General features: G+C 43.4%; 1 protein-coding gene and 1 long non-coding RNA gene across 24 annotated transcripts in view; one reads left to right on the top strand and one right to left on the bottom strand.

The window, feature by feature from the left end:
• LOC128931702 (uncharacterized) overlaps positions 1 to 24,086 on the top strand; it is a 664,375-nt gene that overhangs the window by 317,730 nt on the left and 322,559 nt on the right. For 14 of the 23 annotated variants that reach the window (XR_013533730.1, XR_013533720.1, XR_013533725.1 and 11 more), the window contains one exon: positions 3,220 to 23,841. The exons of 6 other annotated variants lie outside the window; for them this stretch is intronic. Coding sequence is in view for 1 of the 17 variants with exons in the window: in XM_078368313.1 (XP_078224439.1) it covers positions 3,220 to 3,268 (49 nt within the window). In the remaining 16 variants the exon portion in view is untranslated. The remainder of the gene's footprint in view (positions 1 to 3,219; positions 23,842 to 24,086) is intronic. 3 more of the 23 variants (XR_013533724.1, XR_013533727.1, XM_078368313.1) reach the window with 3 other exon arrangements.
• Positions 1,420 to 12,854, bottom strand: LOC144582028 (uncharacterized). The gene is made up of 3 exons (XR_013533747.1): positions 12,732 to 12,854; positions 2,212 to 2,276; positions 1,420 to 1,617 (listed from the first exon to the last, which is right to left on the bottom strand). It is a non-coding gene; the product is annotated as an uncharacterized LOC144582028 (long non-coding RNA).

Below are 24,086 nucleotides of genomic sequence, written 5' to 3' on the forward strand. Positions count from 1 at the left end.
GGAGCTCATTATCCCTTCGATGGTGGAGACTAGGAAATGGAACTATCTTCCCTATGGTGTAGAGAAACTAGTGAATGACACATTGCCTTTTCATAAGTTATCTGGATAATGGGGAGCCAGGTGGAAAACCCAACTACAAAGTTGACATTGAGAAGTTCCATCTTCTCATCATCATCGCTCCACCGAAGACGTTCCATCTATCCTGGAATGCCCTTTCTTGTCTTTGCAAGAGCCGGAGATTGTGCTAGATAGGATGTGGACTCTCCAGTGTGGCCAACTGGCTTTTTAGGGACTGGGAGTTCTTTGGATTGAGTGTTAGCTCATTTCCTGGTTCAGTTCTTTGAGAGACCCCAGCTGCCTAAGTGCTGCACATACCTGGTCACAGTTCTCAGAACACCTTCCTGCAAGTCACCAGCATCTCCTGCCTGAAGTGTTGCACTAATGGTGTCCCTGTCTGTGGTCCTGGCCCTAATAATCCGTTCTCCACACAGCAATCTGAGTGACCTTTTAAAAGCAGAAATCAGATCATATCACTCACCTGCTTAAAATTCTGCAAGAGATTACACTGTAGAATGAAATCCACATTCTGTATTCTGTACTGTGGGTTGAAATGTGTCTGCCCCATCATGAGCTGACAAAGTCCCAAGTACCTGTGAATGTAGCCTTTTTTGGAAAGAGGAAAAGAGACAGAACATATATTGAGCAAGCTTCCTCAAGCACCGTCGAATTGGGTCATCTCAAAGTACATACGGTAATAAAAACAATGTAGTGTTTTCAGGCCAGCCACAGCCCTTATTTTTTCCTCCGAAGTCCTCTACCACACTCAGTTTGCTTTACAGAAAGTTTCATTTTCCATTTTACGGCACCCTTGGAACTTCGGAGGCGAGAGAGATGCAGACGGACATTCTTGACTGGGCAAGGGTGGCCGTGTGTGTGTCATTAATTCTCTTTGCGCTGCTAACTTGCTGCGTGACCTTTAGGGTTTTAGTTGACCTCATAGGGGCCTCAATTCGTCTATAGAAAATTCGACGAGAATACGTTACACTGCGGGGGACTGGTGATGGTGAATGAAGATTCCAATATAGGTGAGAACTCATGGAGGAACTTTCTGAGTCGACTTTCTCTGTCTTAGTTTTGTTATTTGAACGCTACCCGCAGGGCCCCATCCTGGGGCAGCCCCTTCTCACCTTCCTGCTACCTCTCCCTCATGCAGGTTTCCAAATGTCACTCACCACCAAATTCACAGTCTGTAGTATATGTGAGGACTAATTGCACTGTTATTTGCTTCATATTTTGACAACTCACTTTTAAAATTAAGTCTATTTAAAAAGGGAAAATTAGATATATTTAAAAAGGGAAAATTTGGCTGGGCACGGGGCTCATGCCTGTAGTCCCAGCACTTTGGGACGCCAAAGTGGGAGGATTGCTTTAGTCCAGGAGTTCAAAATCAGCCTGAGAAACATAGTGAGACCTCCATCTCTACAAAAAAAAAAAAATTAGCCAGGCATGTCGGCACATACCTGTAGTCCCAGCTACTTGAAAGGCTGAGGTGAAAGGATTGCTTGAGCCTGGGAGTTCAAGGCCACAGTGAGCTGTGATCATAGCACTGCACTCAGCCTGGGTGACAGAGTGAGACCATGTCTTAAATAAGTAATTAATTAAACGGGAAAATTTATGTTAGTATATATAATGACAATGCAATCATAAGTTTGTCAAGTATATATTTTTCCTAATACACATTTGTATTACTACATGATTATTAAAATGAAAAAGCACCTCACTATCTAGTATAGTCATTATGGAGAACAGTATGAAATTTCCTCAGAAAATTAAAGATTTGACTAGCATATGATCCAGCAATCCTGCATCTTGGTATACAGCTAAGGGAAATGAAATCAATACATCAGGGAGATCTCTGCACTCCCAGGTTCACTGCAGCACTGTTCATGCTAACCAAGATATGGAAATAACCCAAGTGTCCATCTGTAGATGAATGGGTAAGGAAAATGTGATGTATATGTATATGTCACATAAATAAAGACTATTACATGATATCTACATATAATGAAATACTTTATATATAGTATTATATTATTCAGACATTAAAAAAGAAGGAAATTCTATTTGCAACAAATAAATAGACCTGGAGGACATTATGCTAAGTGAAATAAGCCAGGCAGAGAAAAACAAATACTGCATGATCTCACTTACGTGTCTAATCTCGGAAGCCGAACTCATAGAAGTAGACAGTAGAATGGCAGCGGGCAGAGGCTGGGCTGGTGGATATGCCAGGGTTTTGGAGATGTTGGTCAAAGAATACAAACTTTTAGTTAGATAGAATAAGCTCAGGAGATTAATCGTATACATAGTTAATAATAATGTATTATATGCTTGAAAATTGCTAAGATAGATTTTAAATATTCTTATTACAACAAATGATAGGTATGTGAGATATTGGATATGTTAATTAGCTTGATTTAGCTCATTGAATGCCAACGTATGCATATGTTAAAATGTCATGTTGTACACCATAAAAATATACAGTTTTTGCTTTATTTGTCAATGTAAAATATCCAGAATCTGTAGAGTCCTGGCTTAGGGACTACTTCCTCAACGACATCTTCCCGAATCCCCTGGCCACTTCAGTCTCCCTGATATACCTGTGCTCTTCCCTCTTTTGTCACGCTCTTCACATTCTCTTGTAATCATTACCTCCTACTGCATCTTCCATTAGAATGTAAGCTTCAGAAGGGCAAGAGCGGTGCTTGTATATCCAGGGTCTAGCACAGCACCTGGCACTTAAAAGGTGTCCAAAAAATTTGTGTGGAATTAAATAAAAAGTTCATATCTGGCTGGGCGTGGTGGCTCACGCCTGTAATCCCAGTACTTTGAGAGGCTAAAGTGGGTGGATCACCTGAGGTCAGGGGTTCAAGACCAGCCTGGTTAACATGGGGAGACCTCATTTCTACTAAAATACAAAAATTAACTGGGTGTGGTGGTGAGTGTCTGTAATTCCAGCCACTTGGGATGCTGAGGCAGGAGAATTGCTTGAACCTGGGAGGCAGAGTGAGATTGCACCATTGCACTCCAGTATGGGCAACAAGAGTGAAACTCCATCTCAAAAAAAAAAAAGTTCGTCTGTGTACCAACTTAAAACTTTCTGTAGACCGTTAGTGTAAAATTGCATTTGTTGATACCTTCTCTTTTTCTCTCTTTCAGTCCAGTGCTTGCCAACCTGGGAACGTTTGTGGTACCTCTGAGCAACCAGGTCAGAGCTTACTCCTAGGAGCTGGGGGGCACATAGTTAGAATTCTGCTCCCCTCCTCTATTGGTCCAAATTTTAAGTATTAATACGTACAGAGTGTAAAGGGCTTAGTTAGGGCCATGGACTTCTCAAAGCTGTGAATTTGGGGGATGAGTATTTTGTGGGTAATCAGCAACTTACTTTTCTATCGCAAAGACTTTTTCCCATATAAAGCATATTCCTATAGGGAGTGCTTTGCTGTTTTGGAAGATGATGGCTGGCCAGTACTTACATCTCCATGGGGTCCCTAAGGAAGGATCTAAATCTTATTTGTATCTGTTATTCCCTTGACCTTTCACATCTGATTCCTTTAGAACTTTCCACAAGTTTCTGAACAACTGCAAAACAGCAACTATGCAGGCATGGTAGATGTCTTGGCACGTGTCTGGTTGTGCATGGGTACTGAGTCCTTGGCAGTGGTTTTCTAGAAAAGTGATGTGCTCCTTATCTATTTGCTAATTCCTTCCACATATCACAAGACTTTTCTGTAAATTCCCATCAGTCTTGACAAAGTTATCTTGTAGACCTATGTAGTGATTTTGATGGCTGCACAGAGCTGTTTGTCTTTTTCAGAACTAAATTAATAACACCACGATGGCACCTACTTTAGCACCAAACTTCTTAAACTCTCCTAATATACTAATCAGCATGTCAGCGAACTATTTTTTTTTTCTGGATAAAGACAAGCCTGGTGAAATGGATTAGACATTCACATGGCATTGCATAATTCAGCATGCCAGTACGGTGCATGTGATTTGCATTAATAGCCTGCACTGGAAGCTGCTGCTCATAGGTTTCTCTCATTAGGTCGAATATGGAAGATTCCAGACTGTCAATCAATTACAGTAATTTCCTTTTCCATATTTATTCCATCACTATCATTGACAGCTACCATTAAGTGACATTAATACAATACAATATCATCTTGCATTTCTGCAGAGCATCTCAGGGTGCCTAATAGTTTCTCTCCAGCCAAGAAATCATATTACAAAGGAAAAAATGCCCTCATTCTCCAGGTAGAAAATAGGCTGCCAACTCTCTCGGATAATATGGGAGTTGCCCAAATCCCTGGGGATGCTCCTAACTTCTGGGCATGGGTGTTTATTTTTCTGTTGTCCAAAAATATCTAAGTCTGTGGCTCTACAGACTGGAGTGGCTTAGTGGGCAGGGATGACTTTCCAAGGCGCATACCTGACCACACTTTCCACCTCTATTCACCTTGATTTAGAACAAGTTTACAAGGCAGGGCTGGTGGGGACCCTTGTGGGGGCCTTCACTTTCTTAGAAGGGCCGCAGTTGTTGCATGCCACCGCTTTGCAACGATGTCCCCCTGACTTGGCCCATCCCTTGAAATGCAGTTCGTCACCTTGACTCAGTAGAATGGGGCAAAGCCCCCTCTTTTTTGCCAGACAGATGGTTCGCATATGCTGTTGCCAGAGTTCCCATATTCTCTCTTCCCTTTCTCTCTCTAGTAGTCAGGGATTATCTGCGTTTTGTCACACAGAGGTCATCTCTGTTGCCTAGATGTCACTGACTAAACATAGAGATTAATCTCCTGCTCAGTTTTAGATGACACACCAGTAAGGTTTCCAAAGTACAGAATGCCCTGTTATATTTGAATTTCAGATCAACAATGAATTGTTTGCATATATTCACTAAATATTGCATGGGACATATAAAAATTATTCATTGTTTATCTGAGATTCAACTTTAACTGGGCCTCCTATATTTTTATTTGCTAAATCTGTCAGCCCTACCCCTCAGGTGACACAAAGGCCTGAGAATTCAGCCGACAAAGCCACTGAGATCCTAGGAGAAATCAAATCAAGACAGTATGTCTACATTGAACCCAAGTATTTGCAGAGTGCTGTGCTCACAGCTATGGGAGATGCAAAACAATGTCAGACCTGGTGAGAAAACAGCAGAGGAGAGGAATGGCCACAGGCCAGAGAGAGACCGCAGTGCTAGCGCAAAAGCCTGGTTCAAGAACTATAGAAAAGCAAGATGGCATTTAAAAAAAGGTTGTTTCTAGTGGCTTTATCTCCAACCTTTTGTGATGGCTTCTTGCAGTGGGGGTTTCTGCTTCACAGTCCAGGAGAAGGCTGGAGAGGCTGGAAAACAAAGCTTTCTGACAAGGCAGGAGGCTTGTGGGCAGCACATGTGCCCTAGTCCTTTATTGTTGGGGTAAAGCAGACAGCATCTTGATTGACAAGTGAGGGAGAGTCTGGCAGTAACAATCAATAGGCATTTGTGGGTTGGATGGCTGACAAATTTTTGAGCAGGAAGAGCATGAGGAAGGATATTTTAGTAAGACTATCTTGGAGGTTTTGTGGGAGAGAACATGAAGGATGCAACTGGGGGAAAATCAGCCATCTGCCCTGATGGGGTCACAGTCCTGCACTGAACCACACCTGATACTCCCATTCTTCCCCTCCCATCACATCAACAATCTAGGGTCCAGTTCTTCAGAGACCTCGAGGAACCATGGCTATTATAGCAGGTATTGTAGTGCCATTTCTTCTGAAAACTGGGAGGATAATTATATGCTGTGTGGCTGAGGGTGTAGAAAAAAGAAGAGGACAGATTAATGGCAGAGAGTGGACAGCGCTGGGAAAAGTGAATTAGAAAGCGGATTAACTGGGAAAGTGGGAGTCAGTAAAACTTCTTTCTGATCAATTAATTCTTGGGTGGTTGGGGATAAGGAAGAACCTGGGATTCAGCCTCCACTGTGTGCGTTGGACTTTTGTTCCTGTTATCTGCAAGGAAAACTTTATCCTTGTTTGAATGACTTTTCAAGCAGTTAAGAAACTGTCAGGAGTGTTGAGTGGCAAGGGCAGAGCTAGGGTTGGAGGACAGGCCTTTCTTGCTCCAAGACGTCTTCTGGTTCCACCTCTGAGGCTGCCCAGGCTCCCTGTGAAAAGGGACTCTGCAAACTGCTGCTTCAGTTTCGCAGAGGTGCATGTTGACAAAACTAACACAGACACCTACCCATTCATTGCTGTCAGATGCGTGTGCTGAATTCTGTTTGCTGTTTGAAATAAAAAGAAACTTACAGTCTCGATTGGGGATAAAGGAAAATGAAGATCTAGTCTACCTCTGTGATAGAGTGTAATGCAAAGCGATAAATATATGGACTGACATCAATTTTTCACCTCTTACAACGGCCAACCCTTCTGGAAAAAAACAGTATTTCAGGTAGTGGCAATGAGATTATCTGGTGATTCGGTAAAAGAGTTAACCACAACATTTTGCAGAAAGGAGAACTATAATCAGATGATATCCCACAGGAATAAGCAGCAACAGAACCCAGAGAATAACATATTATCTTTTTAAAGACACATAGATTTGTTTCTGAGGAGGATGAGGAGGCTTTTGAGATACTGAGAAGGGAAAAAGATATCAGCACTGAGAATGATCTTTGTGATACTAAAAGCTACTTGAGGTTTGTGGCGGGGGAGGGAATGAATGAGCTGACACCCAAGTAATAAACCTTAGACTCTCACAGGTCTCCACAGCCTGTTTGGAAACCAGGAAAGAGTAAGTGACTCATGTATTCTAAATTTTAGTAAAAGAAGAAGGTACTTATCTCACCATCTCCCTCCCCCTCCCTCCTCTTTTGTGCTTTATTTTCCTCAGGTTCTTCTCATATTAAATAATCAATATTTAATAAAAGGGTCATGACTTCAGCTATATTTTTGCCCTGTGCCGGTCTTGAAGCAGGACTCTTACTTCCTTGTTTTTCTCTCAAAGAAAACTCACTCCAAAAACGTGAGAAGGCAAACAGCTGAACATTTTATGTTCAGAAGACTGAAGAGAAGATTTACACCTCATAATGCTCAGAGTTTAATTTCCCAGATTACCACGAGAAGCCCCTCCACAGTTCTGTTCTCAGCTGCTGTTCTCTGGGTCTTTAATGTCTTCCACCAAGTAGCTTCTCAAATTCTCTGTTTAGATCATGCTTCCCCTTCAGCCGTGGTTCTTTTGCAGAAAAATTTCACTTCTTCTCACCTCTCTCAGTCCTTGGCACCAGCCCACCCACAGACCTGAAAGCCCAGCCGTCACTATGGTGTAGCAGAGGATTCCCCCTAAAAAATCACACTTTTCTTTGCAAAGGCATTCATGAAACAACTGCTAAGAAAAATAAGATGTTTTTGTGTTATCACAAAAACATAATTGATTGGGGAGTGATGTCTTGCAAAATTTACCGTTGGCTTTGGGTTTCTTAATTTTTAGAGTATTTGCTAATTCTTGTCTAACCACATTTGCAGGATGACACCAATTCTGCTCCCATTTTTAAGTGAATGTTTCCAAAGCATTCTGAATGGCTATTTACCCAGTAGCTGAGAGAGAAACCGGGATTTTAAAAAAAAAATTGTACTTTAGGTTCTGGGGTACATGTACAGATCATGCAGGATTATTGCATAGGTACACACATGGCAGGGTGGTTTGCTGCCTCCATTCCCCTGTCACCTACATCTGGCATTTCTCCCCATGTTATCCCTCCCCAACCTCTCCACCCCACCACTGTCCCTTCCTTTGCTCCCCACCAACAGACCCCAGTGTGTGATGCTCCCCTCCCTGTGTCCATGTGTTCTCATTGTTCAACACCCTCCTGTGAGTGAGAACATGCTGTATTTGATTTTCTGTTCTTATGTCAGTTTGCTGAGAATTATGGTTTTCAGATTTATCCATGTCCTTACAAAGGACACAAACTCATCATTTTTTATGGCTGCATAGTATTCCATGATGTGTATGTAGCACATTTTCCTTGTCCAGTCTATCATCAATGGGCATTTGGGTTGGTTCCAGGTCTTTGCTATTGTAAACAGTGCCGCCATGAACATACATGTGCATGTGTCCTTATGATAGAATGATTTATAATCCTTTGGGTATATACCCAGTAATGGGATTGCTGGGTCAAACAGAATTTCTATTTCTAGGTCCTTGAGGAAATGCCATACTGTCTTCCACAATGATTGAACTAATTTACACTCCCACCAACAGTGTAAAAGTGTTCCTATTTCTCCACATCCTCTCCAGCATCTGTTGTTTCCAGATTCTTTAATGATCGCCATTCTAACTCTCATGAGGCGGTATCTCAATGTGGTTTTGATTTGCATTTCTCTAATAATTAGTGATGAGCATTTTTTCATATGTTTGTTGGCCTCATATATGTCTTCTTTTGAAAAGTGTCTGTTCATATCCTTCTTCCACTTTTGAATGGGTTTGTTTGTTTTTATTTCTTGTAAATCTGTTTTAGTTCTTTGTAGATTCTGGATATTAGCTCTTTTTCAGATGGGTAGATTGCAAAAATTTTTTCCCATTCTTTTGGTTGCCAGTTCACTCTAATGATTGTTTCTTTTGCTGTGCAGAAGCTCTGGAGTTTAATTAGGTCCCATTTCTCTATCTTGGCTTTTGTTGCCAATGCTTTTGGTATTTTAGTCATGAAGTTCTTGCCTATGCCTGTGTCCTGGATGGTTTTGCTTAGGTTTTCTTCTAGGTTTTTATGGTGTTAGATCTCATGTTTAAGTCTTTAATGCATCTGGAGTTAATTTTAGTGTAAGGTGTCAGGAAGGGGTCTAGTTTCTGCTTTCTGCACACTGCTAGCCAGTTTTCCCAACACATTTATTAAACAGGGAATCCTTTCCCCATTGCTTGTTTTTGTCAGGTTTGTCAAAGATCAGCTGGTTGTAGATGTGTGGCATTGCCTCCAGGGCCTCTGTTCTGTTCCATTGGTCTATATCTATGTTTTGGTAACAGTACTATGCTGTTTTGGTTACCATAGCCTTATAGTATAGTTTGAAATCAGGTAGCATGATGCCTCCAGCTTTGTTCTTTTTGCTTAGGATTGTCTTGGCTATGCAGGCTCTCTTTTGGTTCCATATGAAGTTTAAGGTGGTTTTTTCCAGTTCTGTGAAGAAGGTCATTGGTAGCTTGATGAGGGTTTTCTTTTTTTTAACTTCTCTCTGTCAGGAGTGGCCAGCTGTCTTTATTCCTTCTCTTTATTTAGGAGCTACCCTCTTGGGGATTTCACAGTATTTCTTGTAAAGACCATGAACTTGGGCTGTCACTGTGTGATAACAATTCCTTTATGCCCACACTGAATCTCAGATTCTGGCTGGGTGCTGTGGCTCATACCTGTAATCCCAGCACTTTGGGAGGCTGAGGCAGGTGCATCCCTTGAGGCCAGGAGTTCGAGACCAGCCTGGGCAACATGACAAAACCCCATCTCTACAAAAATTTGCTGTGCATGGTGGTACATGTCTGTAGTCTCAGCTACTTGGTAGACTGAGGTGGGTAGATTGCTTGAGTCAGGGAGGTGGAGGTTGCAGTGAGCCAAGATCACACCACTGCACTCCAGCCTTTGCAGAGAGTGAGACCCCGTCTCAAATAAATAAATACATAAAAATCTAAGATTCTAAGATGTTAGAATTACTACCTTAATTTTAAGGTTTTAATATTATTGGTTGCTTATACCTATAGGAACAGCAAAGTTTGGTGATCCTGGTGGTCCACAGCCCTGGGGGAATTCAAGATGTTTGCTCAAAAGTTGGCTTATCGGCTCTTTGATCCCTTTTGGCACTTCAGCTTCCTGAAGCTTTGTGTAATTTGTGCATTAATGGTGTTCATTATGATCGTGGGAGTTTTTTTTGATATGAAAATTAGGCTTTACGTAGACTTGATATATTTTGGGATGTCTCAAAGATATTTGTTAAATGCATCTGGAAAATTCAGGATGTCTGTTGTTGAGTTTCTAGACCTGTGCAGGGAACACCTTTCCAGAGGTTGTTGTGTTTTGTATTTTGCTGCTCATTATTTTTCTTCCCTGAAGAACTGTTTTGTTTTGTTTTGTCACTTTCCAAATCTGGGTGAGCTCTTTTCTCCTTCCAACTTCCCTGCCTGTGATATTCTTTTATCATGTCGTCATTATTTTATCAGTAATTCTGCTCATGCTCAAGAATTTTGCCTGTTGTTCCTTAACTTCTATGGCATGTCTTTTTTTCTCAGTATTTCTTCATAGGTCGGACATTTCCCCCAGTCATCCTTCTTTCTCCCGTTTGATGCATGTCACATCCCAGGAAGCATCAGCTGCTACATCCACCCCCTCCCCTTCCTCTTCTGTCCCCACCGGGCCTTCCTGGAGCTGCTCCTGCCACATTTACTCCACGTCTTGGGCTTACAGTACTTCACTTCTATCCTTGTCATTTAGGGGTAACAGTTCAATGATCTTTCCCCTTCTCTGTCTACTGAGTTCATTTACAATTTACAATCCAAACAGTTTCTGGTTGTCAACTTGCCTGACTGTAACCTCTAATATTTACCCTGCCGTCCCTTCCTCCAAATCTTTCCTGTCATCTTTCATCTCTGGAGTTGTCAATATCCATCCCAAGTTGTTTATTTGTCTTTCTTTCTTTTACTTCCTCCCTCATCGTTTTTTGCTTGTTCTCTCAACTTTTTAATTTGAGTAATGATAGGTTTGCAAAAAATTGCAATGATAGCAAAAACAGTATGAAGTGGTCCTGTGTGGTCTTCACACAGTTTCCCCCAATGCTCACATCTTACATAATTGTAGTCCTGCATCTGAATCAGGAAGTTGACATTGGTTCAATGCATGTGCATAGTTCTGTGCCATTTTATTGCATATGTGGATGCGACAAGATGCAGAACTTTTATTTTTTATTTTTTGAGATGGAGTTTCGCTCTTGTTACCCAGGCTGGAGTACAATGGCGCGATCTCGGCTCACCGCAACCTCCGCCTCCTGGGTTCAGGCGATTCTCCTGCCTCAGCCTCCTGAGTAGCTGGGATTACAGGCACGCGCCACCAGGCCCAGCTAATTTTTTGTATTTTTAGTAGCGACGGGGTTTCACCATGTGGACCAGGATGGTCTCGATCTCTTGACCTTGTGATCCACCCGCCTCGGCCTCCCAAAGTGCTGGGATTACAGGCTTGAACCACCGCACCTGCTGATGCAGAACTTTTTAATCATCACAGAGATCTCCCTTATGGTAACCCCTTTATAGTAATATTCTACTCACCATTCCTAGCCCGATGGCAACCACTAATCTATTTTCCAGTCTATAATTCTGTCATCTGGAGAATGCTATCTAGTTGGTATTGTATAGTTTGTGATACATTGAGACGAGCTTTATAAAATTCAGCATAATGCCCTTGAATTCTGTCCAAGTTATTATGTGTATCAATAGTTGATTCCTTTTTATTGCTGAGTAGTATTCCATAGCATGGATGAGCCACCATCTACCTACTGAAGGACATTTTGGTTGTTTCCAGGTTTTGGCACACAAATAACCTTTTTTTTTTTTAAAGATCTTTTTCCTCTAGGTTGCTGCTTTCTAACAGAAACTTGCAGAAAAAGAAAATCTTTTGGGAGAGGAGGACTTACCCATTGGTTTCTTTTGCCTAATTAAGGGTTAGGTTCAGCCCACAGTGATTGGCAATGTAAATCAACGATTAATATTTTCTTTTCAGAAGCACCCTTGCCTTTGGCATCCTGTTCCAATTCTCGGTTGTCAGTAAATGCCTCCCTGCTTGTCTTGTTTCTCAGTGACTACGTTAGATTTGACCTCTGTGGGGGTGTTCCGATGTAAATTTTGATCACAAACAAAAATCAGGTTTAGTTATTTTAAATTAGGATGTTAATTTAAAGTGACTTCCTTGTTAGAAGAGCTTTGGTGCTTGTTCAGGAGATCCTTCAAGTTATTTCTGACAAAATGTATTGAAACCAGGGGTCTTTGGAACTCAGAACTCAAGGGAAACAGGACAAGCTGGGTTTTAGCTGTTTAAATGGAAGGCTAGGTCAGCAAGCGGCCTCCGCTTTAAAAGAAAAATTGTACAGGCTCATTTTCCAAATGAGTTTAAGACTCAGTATTTTGCTAGCCCTGCATATGTTTGAGAGGAAACTCCTCAGTGCTGGCTGGCTGGCTAGGCTGGTTTTATCTTGGTTCTAGTGAATTAGTAGATTTGCCTGACATTTTTAGCATGCAGTAATGAAGGTTGTCATCGGTTTCCTTTCTGTGAGCAACCTGGCTTCGTTTTATGTTTGAAGATTTCACATATTTGCATGAACCCAAGTTGAGGTGATTATATGGGAGAGAAGTAAAAGTGTAAATATTTAAATATTACAGATATTTTACAGGCATTGAGGGTAAAAAGGGGATTAATGTATGTGAAATAGAAGTTTGCTTTGGTACATTAAGATCTTCTTTCTTTGTTTTTTTTTCTTTTTTTGATGCAGGATCTCTCTCTCTCGCCCAGGCTGGAGTACTGTGGAATGATCATGGCTCACTGCAGCCTCAACTTGCCTGGCTCAAGGGATCCTTCTGCCTCAGCTCCCCAGTAACTGGGACTATAGGCATGCACCACTACACATAGTTAATTTTTGTATTTTTTGTAAAGAAAGGGTCTTACTCTGTTGCCCTGGTTGGTCTCAAACTCCTGGGCTCAGGCAATCCTCCTTCCTTGGCCTCCCGAAGTGCGGGGATTATGGGTGTGAGCCACCACCCCCAGCCTTCTTGTTTTTCTTAAAGTCTGCAAGAAATTAGAAATTTTGGTAGTTAAAACAATAATCAGAATCTTTTCTATTTTATGAAATTTCTAGGTTTTCTTTGCTTTGCTGGTAACATTCAGTTAACGTCTTTGTGAAAGTAAGATTCCCCCTCCGATACCCCTACTCTCCTATTCCCCGCTTCCGATTTCCGCTGCTCCTTAACATGTGGGAGATGATAATGCCTTGTATGCATGTAACTTACATCCGGAGGAGTGGAAAACAGTTTGAACACTTTGTCTAGTGAGTCTCTAGTTTTCCTCAAGGTAGGCTGAGGACGGTGAGCTGCAGATGGGCCCGGTGGATCTCTGCGTGACAAGCACTGAGTCACTAAATGAGTCACTGGCGAGGTGGGAGGGAGTGGTCCCCCCAGGCCAGTGTTCTCAGGCCAGCACTGTCAGCATTTGTTTTCACAGTATCCCAAGGTCTCCACAAGTGTTTCATGAGGTTACTGTAGGTTCACATATCTCAGGGCAGGGCGCAGTGGCTCACGCCTGTAATCCCAACACTTTGGGAGGCCCAGGAGGGTGGGAACCCCAGCTGAGGCCAGGGGTTCAGGACCAGCCTGGCCAACATAGTGAAACCCCGCCTCTACTAAAAATTCAAAAATTAGCTGGGTATTGTGGCACATGCCTGTAGTCCCAGCTTCTCAGGAGGCTGAAGCAGGAGAATCACTTGGACCCAGAAGGCAGAGGTTGCAGTGAGCTGAAATTGAGCCACTGCACTCCAGCCTCCAGCCTGGGTGACGGAGTGACAGAGTGAGACTCCATCTCAAAAATAAACAAACAAACAAAAGATTCACTTATCTCACAATAAAATCTTAATGAATTTGAAACAAAAAAGCAAAAAGACAAAACCACAACCATTTGGGGAGGATTTCTTAGGACACTTTAGAGAACAGATCATTGTAGGGCAGTGCTGTAGCTTAGGAAACTCTGAGACACAACTCTTTTTATGCAACTTTCTTCTTTCTCTTTCCTTCCCCCTTCTCTCCTTTCTTCCTCAATTTCTGATGGGCCCAATCCTAGAACTAGGCCGTTTTGGGAGAAGGAGTGGGGAAATTCAGCAGCTCCTTTTCAAGAGAAGTTACTGGTCAACGTTCTTGGCTTTTGTTAGCAAAACCATGAGCCCACTCTCGCCTCACTATCTTCTCACTATCACTATCATCCAGCAATCGGAATTCTTTATTAATCAGTCTGTTTTGAACATCTGCCACATGACATCTGATACCGCCAATGATGACTCAGGTGTGAAACATCTTCAACTGGCTCTGGATGATTGAAACCCAGATTTTACTGGATGTTGGCGTTCATGCTAATCCTGGGAAAAGTGAGAACCCTCGTGAGGTGACCAGCCATGGTAGCAGTTTAATAAACAAGGTCACTCATTTGCTGGTGTTTGTGGATCATGAGTTCCCAGTTCCAGTACCTCCTAGGCAGTGAGACTTCTAACCATTGAGCCATCTGGAGGCCTGCTGGGACCTGGTCATTAGTGCCCTGAGCATTGAAGCAATGGTGAAGATCTGAGAGAGGAAATGGTCAAAGCTGAGAAGCAAGGCAGAGTGACAGGAACTAGCATCTACTGAGCATCTAGTGAGTACTAAGTATTGGGCGAGGGGCTTTAGCACACGTGGTCTTATTAGTCACTGAGAAATGACAACTAACCAGTGACAGAATCCTCACCAGAAGCAGTTTCAGGTAATGTGGTTTCAGAAGAAACCGGTATGGGTTAGGGTGCTTAGCTTGGCAATTTGTAGAAAATGTAAACAGTTCCCAAGTGATAAGGACACTTGTTGGCTCAGGAGAGGTGAGGCCAGTGGTTTATTGATGCTTCTAAGCCCCCAGGTTACCTCTACCTCTGCCTATGAGTGTTCACTCGCTCCTGGGGCCGGCTATGTTTGTGGGCATAGAATGGTTGCCAGCACATTAGTGCTCCCTTATCTGTGTCCAGAGAGTGCGAGTGAGTGAGAGAAAGCTGGTTTCCAGTACTTCTTCTGGAAAAGCAATGTACCTCCTTACTGGAAGCCTCTCAGCCATCTTATCTTGTTGCCCAGAGCTGGGTGACATGGCCAATCTTCAACTCTAATAAGGAGGATGGAATTACCTTTATAGGTTTGGACTACCGAGGGGGTACTCTGGGAGCTACCAGTGGGGTCATGGGCAACTTGGAAGCAAGGTGTATTCAAATGGGAAATCTTGCTTTTGATAAGAAGGAGCAAACCTTGAGCTATACAGAAGTCAAATCAGGTTCTATGTAATGATATTTAGAAAGAAATTCATCAAAAAGATGTAAACAATTTCTGCTTTTATAGGGGAAAGCAATAATTACCTGGGTTGTTCACTCAAATTTCACTCCTAAGCTCCAGATATGTTTGGTAACCTTATGCATTTTAAATATGGCAGATCCAAGGTGGCAGCCTTCACCTCTTTGTTCCACCTCATCAAACGTGCTCTTCCTACTGGGTTCTCTGGTTTGTTAAATGACACCACTCACGTATAGACACCCAAGCAACAAATTAAAACGCTTGGTACAAACTCTTATACCCTGATACACTAGGGTGTCTCTGAAGTTCTTTGTTGTAAAGGGATAAAGCCTAGTTGGCAAAGCCAATATTCATATCGACATATTTGGAATCACTTTCAAGTGTGTTTCGTGGTGTCTACGACTACCTCTCTTTTACGCAGGTTTTATTTTATGTGGGGCAACTGCAGGGTCTAGAACACGTGACATTAAGTAAGCAAGTTTAGTCTTTGCATTTTTCTTCTGGGGCTAACCTGTGCCTATGACGGAGACAGCTCAAGTCTGGCTGCACGCTGAACGGGAGCAAGCGTTCCACCTGGTGGTTTAGCAAGATCGCTTTGGGGGCAGGTGGCGGCGAGTGTTTGTTGAACTTAAGAAATTTTCTGTCGTTTTTAACTGTTTTTTTCCTGGTTGTGCTGTGAATGTCACACGGTGCCATGCACATCTCGGGATGTAAATATGGAATTTCAAAACTTTGCTATCTGACTTTAGTCAACCTAAAACATGGAACTTTTTTAGCCAGGCACTATTCCAGCTCACCAGACAGGTTTGCCACAGGGAAAAAAAATGAATGAAATGTAAGTTTGGCTTCATTTTACTTACAGCCCAGAACTTAGACCCTCAGAATATGCTTTTTTTGGGGGGTTGTTGTTTATTGATGTATTAATTCCCTAGGGCTACCATAACAAATTACCAAGAACTGATGGCTTAAACAATAGAAATTTATTGTGTCACCTTTCTGGAGGCTGGAAGCCTGAAATCGTGCTCCCTCCAAAGGTTTAAGGGAGGATCCTTTCTGCCTTTTCAAGATTCTGGTGGTTCCAGTGTTCCTGAGACTATTCTATTCTCAGCCTCCATCTTCACATGACCTTCTCTGTTGCTCCACATTTCTTCTTCTGTCTCTCATAAGCACACTTGCCCCTGGATTTAGGGCCCACCTCAATAACCCATGGTAATCTCATCTCAAGATCCTTAACTTAATTACATCTGTAAAAACCATTTACCCAAATAAGGTCACATATACAGGTTCTGGGACGTGGACATCTATTTTTAGGGGCCACCATGAAACCCACTAGAGTTGCCATGCTCTTCCTGAGATGATGGCTATTGAGATGTTCAACAGGGCTCTTTACTTCCAAGTCCAAGGACTGGTGCCACCTCTCAGAAGAGCTGCTTGAGGGAAGGTGAGTCTCAAACATCCACAATGGCAGACTGTATCCCTACAATCATTTTGTTTCCTTGTTGCTTTGGTTATCACATGGAGAGCTGTTCCTGCATGAGAATGAACTTTTGGGAGATCCCAGTGAGTAGCCACCAAGTTCTTAGATTGTGTCTTCTAAATCTTCTCTGAGTTTGTCGTACCCCTTCATTGTCACCACCACTGCTTTATCGAATTCCCATCGTTTCTACCCTGGATGATGCCTTTACAGTTCCCCTGCCTTCTCTTTAGCTGCCTTTCTCCACATTGCTGCCTGGCAGATGTTGTAATCCTGTGTTACCTGCCTAGTGCTAGGGAGCTTTCCCCTGACCCTCCAGGCCCATCCTTCGCCACTCTGCCTTCTTCCAAATCTCTCTTGCCCTCTGGTCTCTGGCTGGGTTTGGCCAATGGGGAGTATGGGTAAGGTGGAAAAGATCGGAGCAGTGAGGGGGTGTTTTTCTTGCTAACGTTTTCCCTGGAGGTCACTGCTGGCTGGCTGCATCTCTCAACTGATGCTGACCACTTCCACTGGATGCCTTCTTCATATGTTTTTCTCCTGCAAGCTTTAGTACCCGTTTCTCTCTTTACCCTTCCAAGCCTAAGGATGACAGCATTGCCCTTTGTGGTTTCCCTACCCTGCCCACACCTTAAAACATAATTCCTTTATAAACTCTTCTCAAGTTACCGATTTCAGTGTGCCATATATTTCGTGACTGGCATCCATGCTTAAAGCATGTCACTGGCTCCACCTTGCCCAGAGGGCAAATGCATCAGCCCATGCTGGGGAACAAGACTCCGGCCTTGCTTCCAGACTTGGTATTTCCTGACACACACGCAGCACTCCTGCGTGCTGATGACTTTCGGTTTTCTGTACTTGCTGTGGAGATTTTATAAGTGATGTTTTCTTTCCTGACTTACCTGCCTGGGCCTTTTCTTTTCCATCTTTCAAGATTCTACTGGAAGATTACCTGTTGCCTGTTGTTTTGTTGACCTCCCTAGGCAGGGCTAGCTGTTTCCTCCCCTGTGCTCCCACACTGATTACCTAAGTCCATTACGATGCTATTCACTGCTGCAAGTGTTTGTGGGCGAGTCTGTTTTCCAGCTGATCGCTGAACTCTTGAGTGTATACAGACTGTTTCCTATTTTCCTTTGTTCTCCAAGTGCCTGTTGTTTACCCAGGTAGGATTAATAAATATTTTTTGAATGAATACACTTGTTTTACGGACTACATGATTTCTCACCCATTCCTATCAACAAGATTGCAGCAATAAAGTGCCTTCTTCGTCTCTGCGACTGTGCACGCTGCTTTGTGTCTTGATGGGTGTTATTTTGTTTTATCCTCATGACAACTCAGAGAGACAGGTAGATGGGAAGCAAATTTTCCCGTCATCTAGATTGTTAGTGGCAGAACTAAGCCAAGAATCTAGACCTTTTGATACTGATTTGCGTTTCTTTTCATGAGATCATTTTGCCTCTTGAGATGCCAGATTAAGAAAAATCAACAGAGCCCAGGGGCAGGCTAACCTAATGAGCAGCACCCTGAGGACCACTTCATATGGAAGGCAACTCAGGCTGCCATAGAGATAACACCAAGTGATTATAAACACATGTCAGGAAGACCGTAGAGAGAGAGCTTGTTGTCAGAAGGGTTCTAACGAACAGAGCTGGTCACATTACCGGAACCTAACTTCCTGTTGCAAGAGAATTATGTCTGATGTAGGCTCCAGGGACTATCAACAAAACATAACACTTGGATTAAAATTAGGAACGAAGATCAAAAAGAAGTATTCCGCGACCCTGGGGAAAGGCTGGCAACCAATGGAGGAAGGAGTGGATCGTTTCTGTAATTCAAGCCATATCCCATGAGAAAGTAATTTATAGGCAGCAGCGCAAATAAAGATAAATTCGAGAGAACATTTGGGGCAATTTCTATTACGTCAATAGAAGTCTTATATAGCTCCTTCCCTCTGTCTGCTGTAGGGGAAGGAGCATGATGTTGAAAGCACTGCTAATACAATGTAGCTCACTTGTGAGGACCATTCTTAGAGATACTATCAGAGAATTTCAGGAGGAGAAGGGGCCTTAAAGGTCATTCGATGCTAGGCTTTGGACTTTTAGATCATTTCCAAAGGGAAGGAAAAACATGAGATCTGTTACTCCAATTGAGTGAGGGTCAAGACAGACCAAGTTTTGGATGTGGTACATAGGTATTACCTGACATGATCTTTGCAAGGCTCTCTAGTCTCAGCGTGTCTGTGCAATCCCTGTGGGTCTGTGTCGTGACCTCATAAAGCATCATGACAGACCCTTGACGAACTGGGTTCTCCCCTTGTTCTTTAAGACAAAGATATGAGTTAACAAGAAATAAAGGAAATTTAAAAAATACATTTCCATGTATCCAGCTGTATCTCTTAAACCTTTTATGTTGGTGTTCTCAGCCTTAGTATGTTTCTATCTTTTGACCTGGTGTCTTCCTTTTTGGGAATTTATCTTAGCAGTATGGTAAGAATTGTAGACAAAGATCTGGAAAGAAATGACATGAAGATGCTTGTAATGTAAACCAGAAAAGCAACATATAAAGTATATGGTAAAATCTCTGCCCGATTGTTTGAAAACTTTCTCTCTCTGTAAAGATACAGATATGAAATAGAAAATAGAAAAATACCAGAAAGCAAATCATCTAAATGTTATGGCTGTCTTTGGGTGATGGGATCATAGGTGTATTTTATTTTCTCCTTTGTACTTAATTATACTCCCAAGTGTTATGAATATAAATTAGAATAGAAAATAAGTTTATAAACAGTATTGAAAATCCTTCTCTGGCTTTGCCTTTATTTCCCAGACAATATCCAGACCCTTCAGCTAGGCAAGTAGAGTTCTTTTCTATCTGGCTGCTCACTTTCCTGTCCCGTCTCTCACCACTCCTCTCCCCTTGCCCTGCCTTGCAGCCATGCTGAAGCTCTGGTAGTTTTCCAAAGACCCGATGCTCCTTGAGGGTCCCATTGCTGTTCTTTCTACCTAGGACATTTTTCTCTCCTTGTCAGTATTTGCACGCTCCAGAACACAGCTCAGGCCACTCCCTTTTTAGGAAGCCCCCTGTAGGATATGCTGTGGTTTTCTGCCACATCTCCTGTTCAGGCCTGGGGTGTCCATTCCCCCAGTGCTCGGGTGCTGCCTGCTGCAGGCTCATATGTGGATCCCTCTCCCAGAATTGCCCTTGGCCCAAGGGAGAAGCTGTGCCTAAGGTTATGACCCTCCCCATTGTGTGACTGCCGACATCTAAGGAGTAGAGAATGCAGATTATCATGACCTGACTTCCTCGTCTCAATTAATGTTAGCTCAGAAAAGTTATCCCAGCTTCAGAGCTGGCTTCCTGTGGGATCAGCCAAGGCCTCTTTGGCAATCCCATCTCTCACTCTGCCCAGTCCTGTCTCTTTCACTTTCTTAAAAGTGAGCACTGATCCAGGACACCTCTTGCACAGGAATCTGTTTCTATTTCTTTGGGGAACCTAACTGGGGACCCCTCCTGCGACTCCTTACCTCACTCCCTACGTTAAAGCCCCATCCACTGGGCTACTTGGTTGCTCTTTGTTTATTTCTTTCTTTTTTCTTTTTTTGAGATGGAGTCTCGCTCTTGTTGCCCAGGCTGGAGTGCAGTGCATGATCTCGGCTCACTGCAATCTCTGCCTCCTGGGTTCAAGTGATTCTCCTGCCTCAGCCTCCTGAGTAGCTGGGATTACAGGTGCGTGCCACCACGCCCAGCTAATTTTTTGTATTTTTAGTAGAGACAGGGTTTCATCATGTTGGCCAGGATGGTCTTGAACTCCTGACCTCAGGTGATTCACCCACCTCATCCTCCCAAAGTGCAGGGATTACAGGTGTGAGCCACTGTATCTGGCCAGCTCTTTGTTAATTTCTACTTAAGCACTTGTCCCATTGCACTGTGGCAGAGCACAGTCCTAGGGTCTCCCCTGGAGACTGGGATCTCCCTGAGGGTAGGAGGCAGTACATTGTTTCTCTTTATGTCTGCAGCACCAATCCCAGTGCTAGGCTTTTAGTAAGAGGTGAAAGAGCAAGTGTGAAAGGGGATCACTTAGTAGGCAGAATAGCAGGGGGAGAGGGTGAACTATGGATTTGAATGAGAGCATACTGACAAAAATGAAATGACATGGGCTCTTCTATATCCTTCCAGTGGAAGTGACATTCCTATTGACCCTTTCTGTGTATGCCCCGATAAACAAGGCTGTCACTCTGAGGACCCATGCAGTTCCTTTCACTTTAAGGAAATTCCAATGAGTTGAAAGAATTCTGCACTTTATTTTTCCCCTTGTCCTGTATTCATAAGACTAGTCTTCCTTTCCTCTCTCCTTCCTTCATTCTTCCTCCTCCTCCCCTTCCTTTTCTTCTCACCATTTTTTCCATCTAGGTCGAGGACTAGTTTGCTGCCCAGGGAATTACAAAAAAGTGGACAAGGACTAGCCCTCCAGTAAGTATTGTTCCTCTTTAAGAAGTCAAAGAAGAAAGAGTCAAGTGCCCTTTCAATTCCTGTCCTTCTCTGATGAATCATTCTGAAAGTAATGATGTTCCGCCTTCTTGCTCCAAAGAAATGATTCAGGTAAAGCCTCCCTGACAGCAAAAGGGAATCTGCACCAAGTTTCAGAGTCACCAGTGTAATCAGTCAAAATGTGTCATTAGCCCCTAGCTACGTGCTCTCCAAATGGAGTCAACAACATCCAACCCTTAAGCTTGCGGGTTAGGGAGACCTCCCCGCCCCTCCTTCCTGTTTGGCTTTGATGGGCTCTGCCTTAGATAAACCCTCTGGTACTGAAAAAGTTCTGAGAGGTGACAGAAAGTTGCTTCACATTTGTTCTATTTTTCAAGGAAAACATTACTATTTTCTCTGAATATGCAACCACCCCAGTGCGTCTGTGAAGTGGAGCTGAGCTATCCAGAGGCCCTTTCTCGTTTTATCTCCTCTTTCATGCACTTGGCGGGACAGGTGTTCTGATCTCCAGTGCATAACTGGGAGAGAGCACCTGGAGAGCAGGTGACCTTGAATGATTATAGAGCTGCTTAACTCAGCGCTGGGATAGGAATTCAGGACTCCTGACTCAAGGTCTGTGCCTCTAGCACTAGTCCACACTGAGGGCATTTCCTTACGGGGGAGATTTTCTTCACGAGTACATTCATTCTCCTCAGACTTAAAAGTTGTCACAAATCCCAAGACTACAAAGCATGAGCATGGTATTGGGGTGTGTGTGTGTGTGTGTGTGTGTGTGTGTGTGTGTGTGTTTGCTGGTGGCAAGGGACCTCAACCCTGCAGAGACTTAGCCTTTCCTGTTGTAGGTAGCAGATGGGAACACTGATTTCCCACTTTCCTTGTTTCTGTTGGGAACATGTTTCCCTTGAGTACATCCTCTGGCCCTCTCCATCTGCTCCTTCACTTCATTTTGGGAAGAGGAACTTCAGTCAGGCTGGGAGAAGCAATGGAACGTATATGCCTCACCTATTCCTTTCGCTCTGAGAAGAGCCTGAAGAAAGTAAACATCCTCTGCCCCTCCAAGCCTTAACTTTTAAGCGGTAAATCTCTGTGTCACAAAGTTTTCTGTCTGCCAGCATTACATTACACTGGCTGGGTGATTTCAGTTCAGTGGTACAATATTAGCAAGCTCAAGGACCTGAAATCATACCCACCAACCAAGACTTTATCAACTTAAAAGAATGGTGATATTGGGCCAGGTGTGGTGGCTCACACCTTTAATCCCAGCACTTTGGGAGGCCAAGGTGGGTGGATCACCTGAGGTCAGGAGTTCGAGACCAGCATGGCCAACATGGTGAAACCCCACCTCTATTAAAAATACACAAATTGGCTGGGCGTGGTGGCTCATGCCTGTAATCCCAGCACTTTGGGAGGCCGAGGCGGGCGGATCATGAGGTCAAGAGATCAAGACCATCCTGGCCAACACAGTGAAACCTTGTCTCTACTAAAAATACAAAAAAATTAGCCAGGTGGGGTGGCACGCACCTGTGGTCCCAGCTACTCAGGAGGCTGAGGTGGAAGAGTTGCTTGAATCCAGGAGGCGGAGGTTGCAGTGAGCGGAGATTGTGCCACTGCACTCCAGCCTGGTGACAAAGCAAGACTCCGTCTCAAAAAAAAAAAAAAAAAAAAAAAAATTAGCTGGACATGGTGGTGCATGCCTGTAATCCAGCTATCTGGGAGGCTGAGATGGGAGAATCGCTTGAACCTGGGAGGCAGAGGTTGCAGTGAGTTGAGATTGGGCCACTGTACTCCAGCCTGGGTGACAGAGCAAGACTCTGTCCCCCCCGGCAAAAAAAAGTATGGTGATATTTCCCCTTCTGTCTGATTCCTCTTCCTCTTAATTGGTTCAGAAGTTGGGCAGGAAAGAGGGGTCCTATTTATTGGGTACCCTAAAACCCCACCATAAGGAAAGTCTTTTCTGGTTCCCTCTAGGAAACCTCAGCTTCAACAGTGGCCTGTTGTGGATAAAGATCTACTCCTGGGGTTAACCAAGGATTTGGGGGCAGGAGTTTGGAATGAGAACCCAGGCAAGCTGAACTAAGACGCTAACTGGGAAAGGGTGTCCTATCTCCAGTTTGATGACCAAGGGAAGGTCCTGACTCACTTGGGGCTTATGAAGGGTAATGAGGGGAACTTCTCAGTAAATCAGTCACTCACTCTTCATGTGACAGCAAAAGCAGTCATGGAACAAACAAATTTCCTGCCAAGGCCTCTTCCTGTTACCACAAACTTTCAAGTTTGAGTAACTACATGAGCAAGGGGGAACCCAATAATTACTAGAATAATTCCTTTGTGTGTGCTGAAGTTCAGTTCATATGTGACCTCCACAGCCAAAAGTAATCTCTGTTCTCCAGACTTCTACCTCCCGTACCTGGAACTGGCATTTGAGACTTATTATTCCTGGATGGCTTTATTATTTGCTTAGTCATTGCGGTGGTTGTTCTTGTTCTTTGTGCATTTTATCTCAAGTCCCAAAGACTTTAAGTTTATTAGGCATAAGGACCGTGTCATATACCTCCTTGTATTTTTCCCGACCATCCAAGAGTCTAGCATAGAATTTACTTGCATTTGGAAGTGTGGAAATAAATGAAGACCAACCAAATCAGAACAAGCACAGGCTGTTTATTCAGAGCTACTATCATTTGTGTTTTGGCAGAGACTCAAATGCTTGCAGAAGAGTGGGAAAACTTCATAGTGGAAAAGAGAGAGGCTCCAGGTATGTGTTGATTGGAGGCTGTTGGCGTGGGAAGCTGGAGGCGGCTCACTAGAAGCAGGAATGCCTATGTGGTTGGTTAGGGTGCGTATTACCCTTTCTCTGGTTGGTCCTAAGTTGTAAGCAGGGACAACAATCAGGGAGGCTGTCCATTGTCAGTCAAGTTCTGGCCATTTGGAGCTGATTATTACAGGGGTTATTGCTTGGCTTCCTGAATTGTTGGTAGAGATAGTGATTTGACTTCCTTT

This window comes from Callithrix jacchus, chromosome 4 (assembly GCF_049354715.1).
Source record: "Callithrix jacchus isolate 240 chromosome 4, calJac240_pri, whole genome shotgun sequence".
In the NCBI taxonomy this organism is placed as follows: Eukaryota; Metazoa; Chordata; class Mammalia; order Primates; family Cebidae; genus Callithrix; species Callithrix jacchus.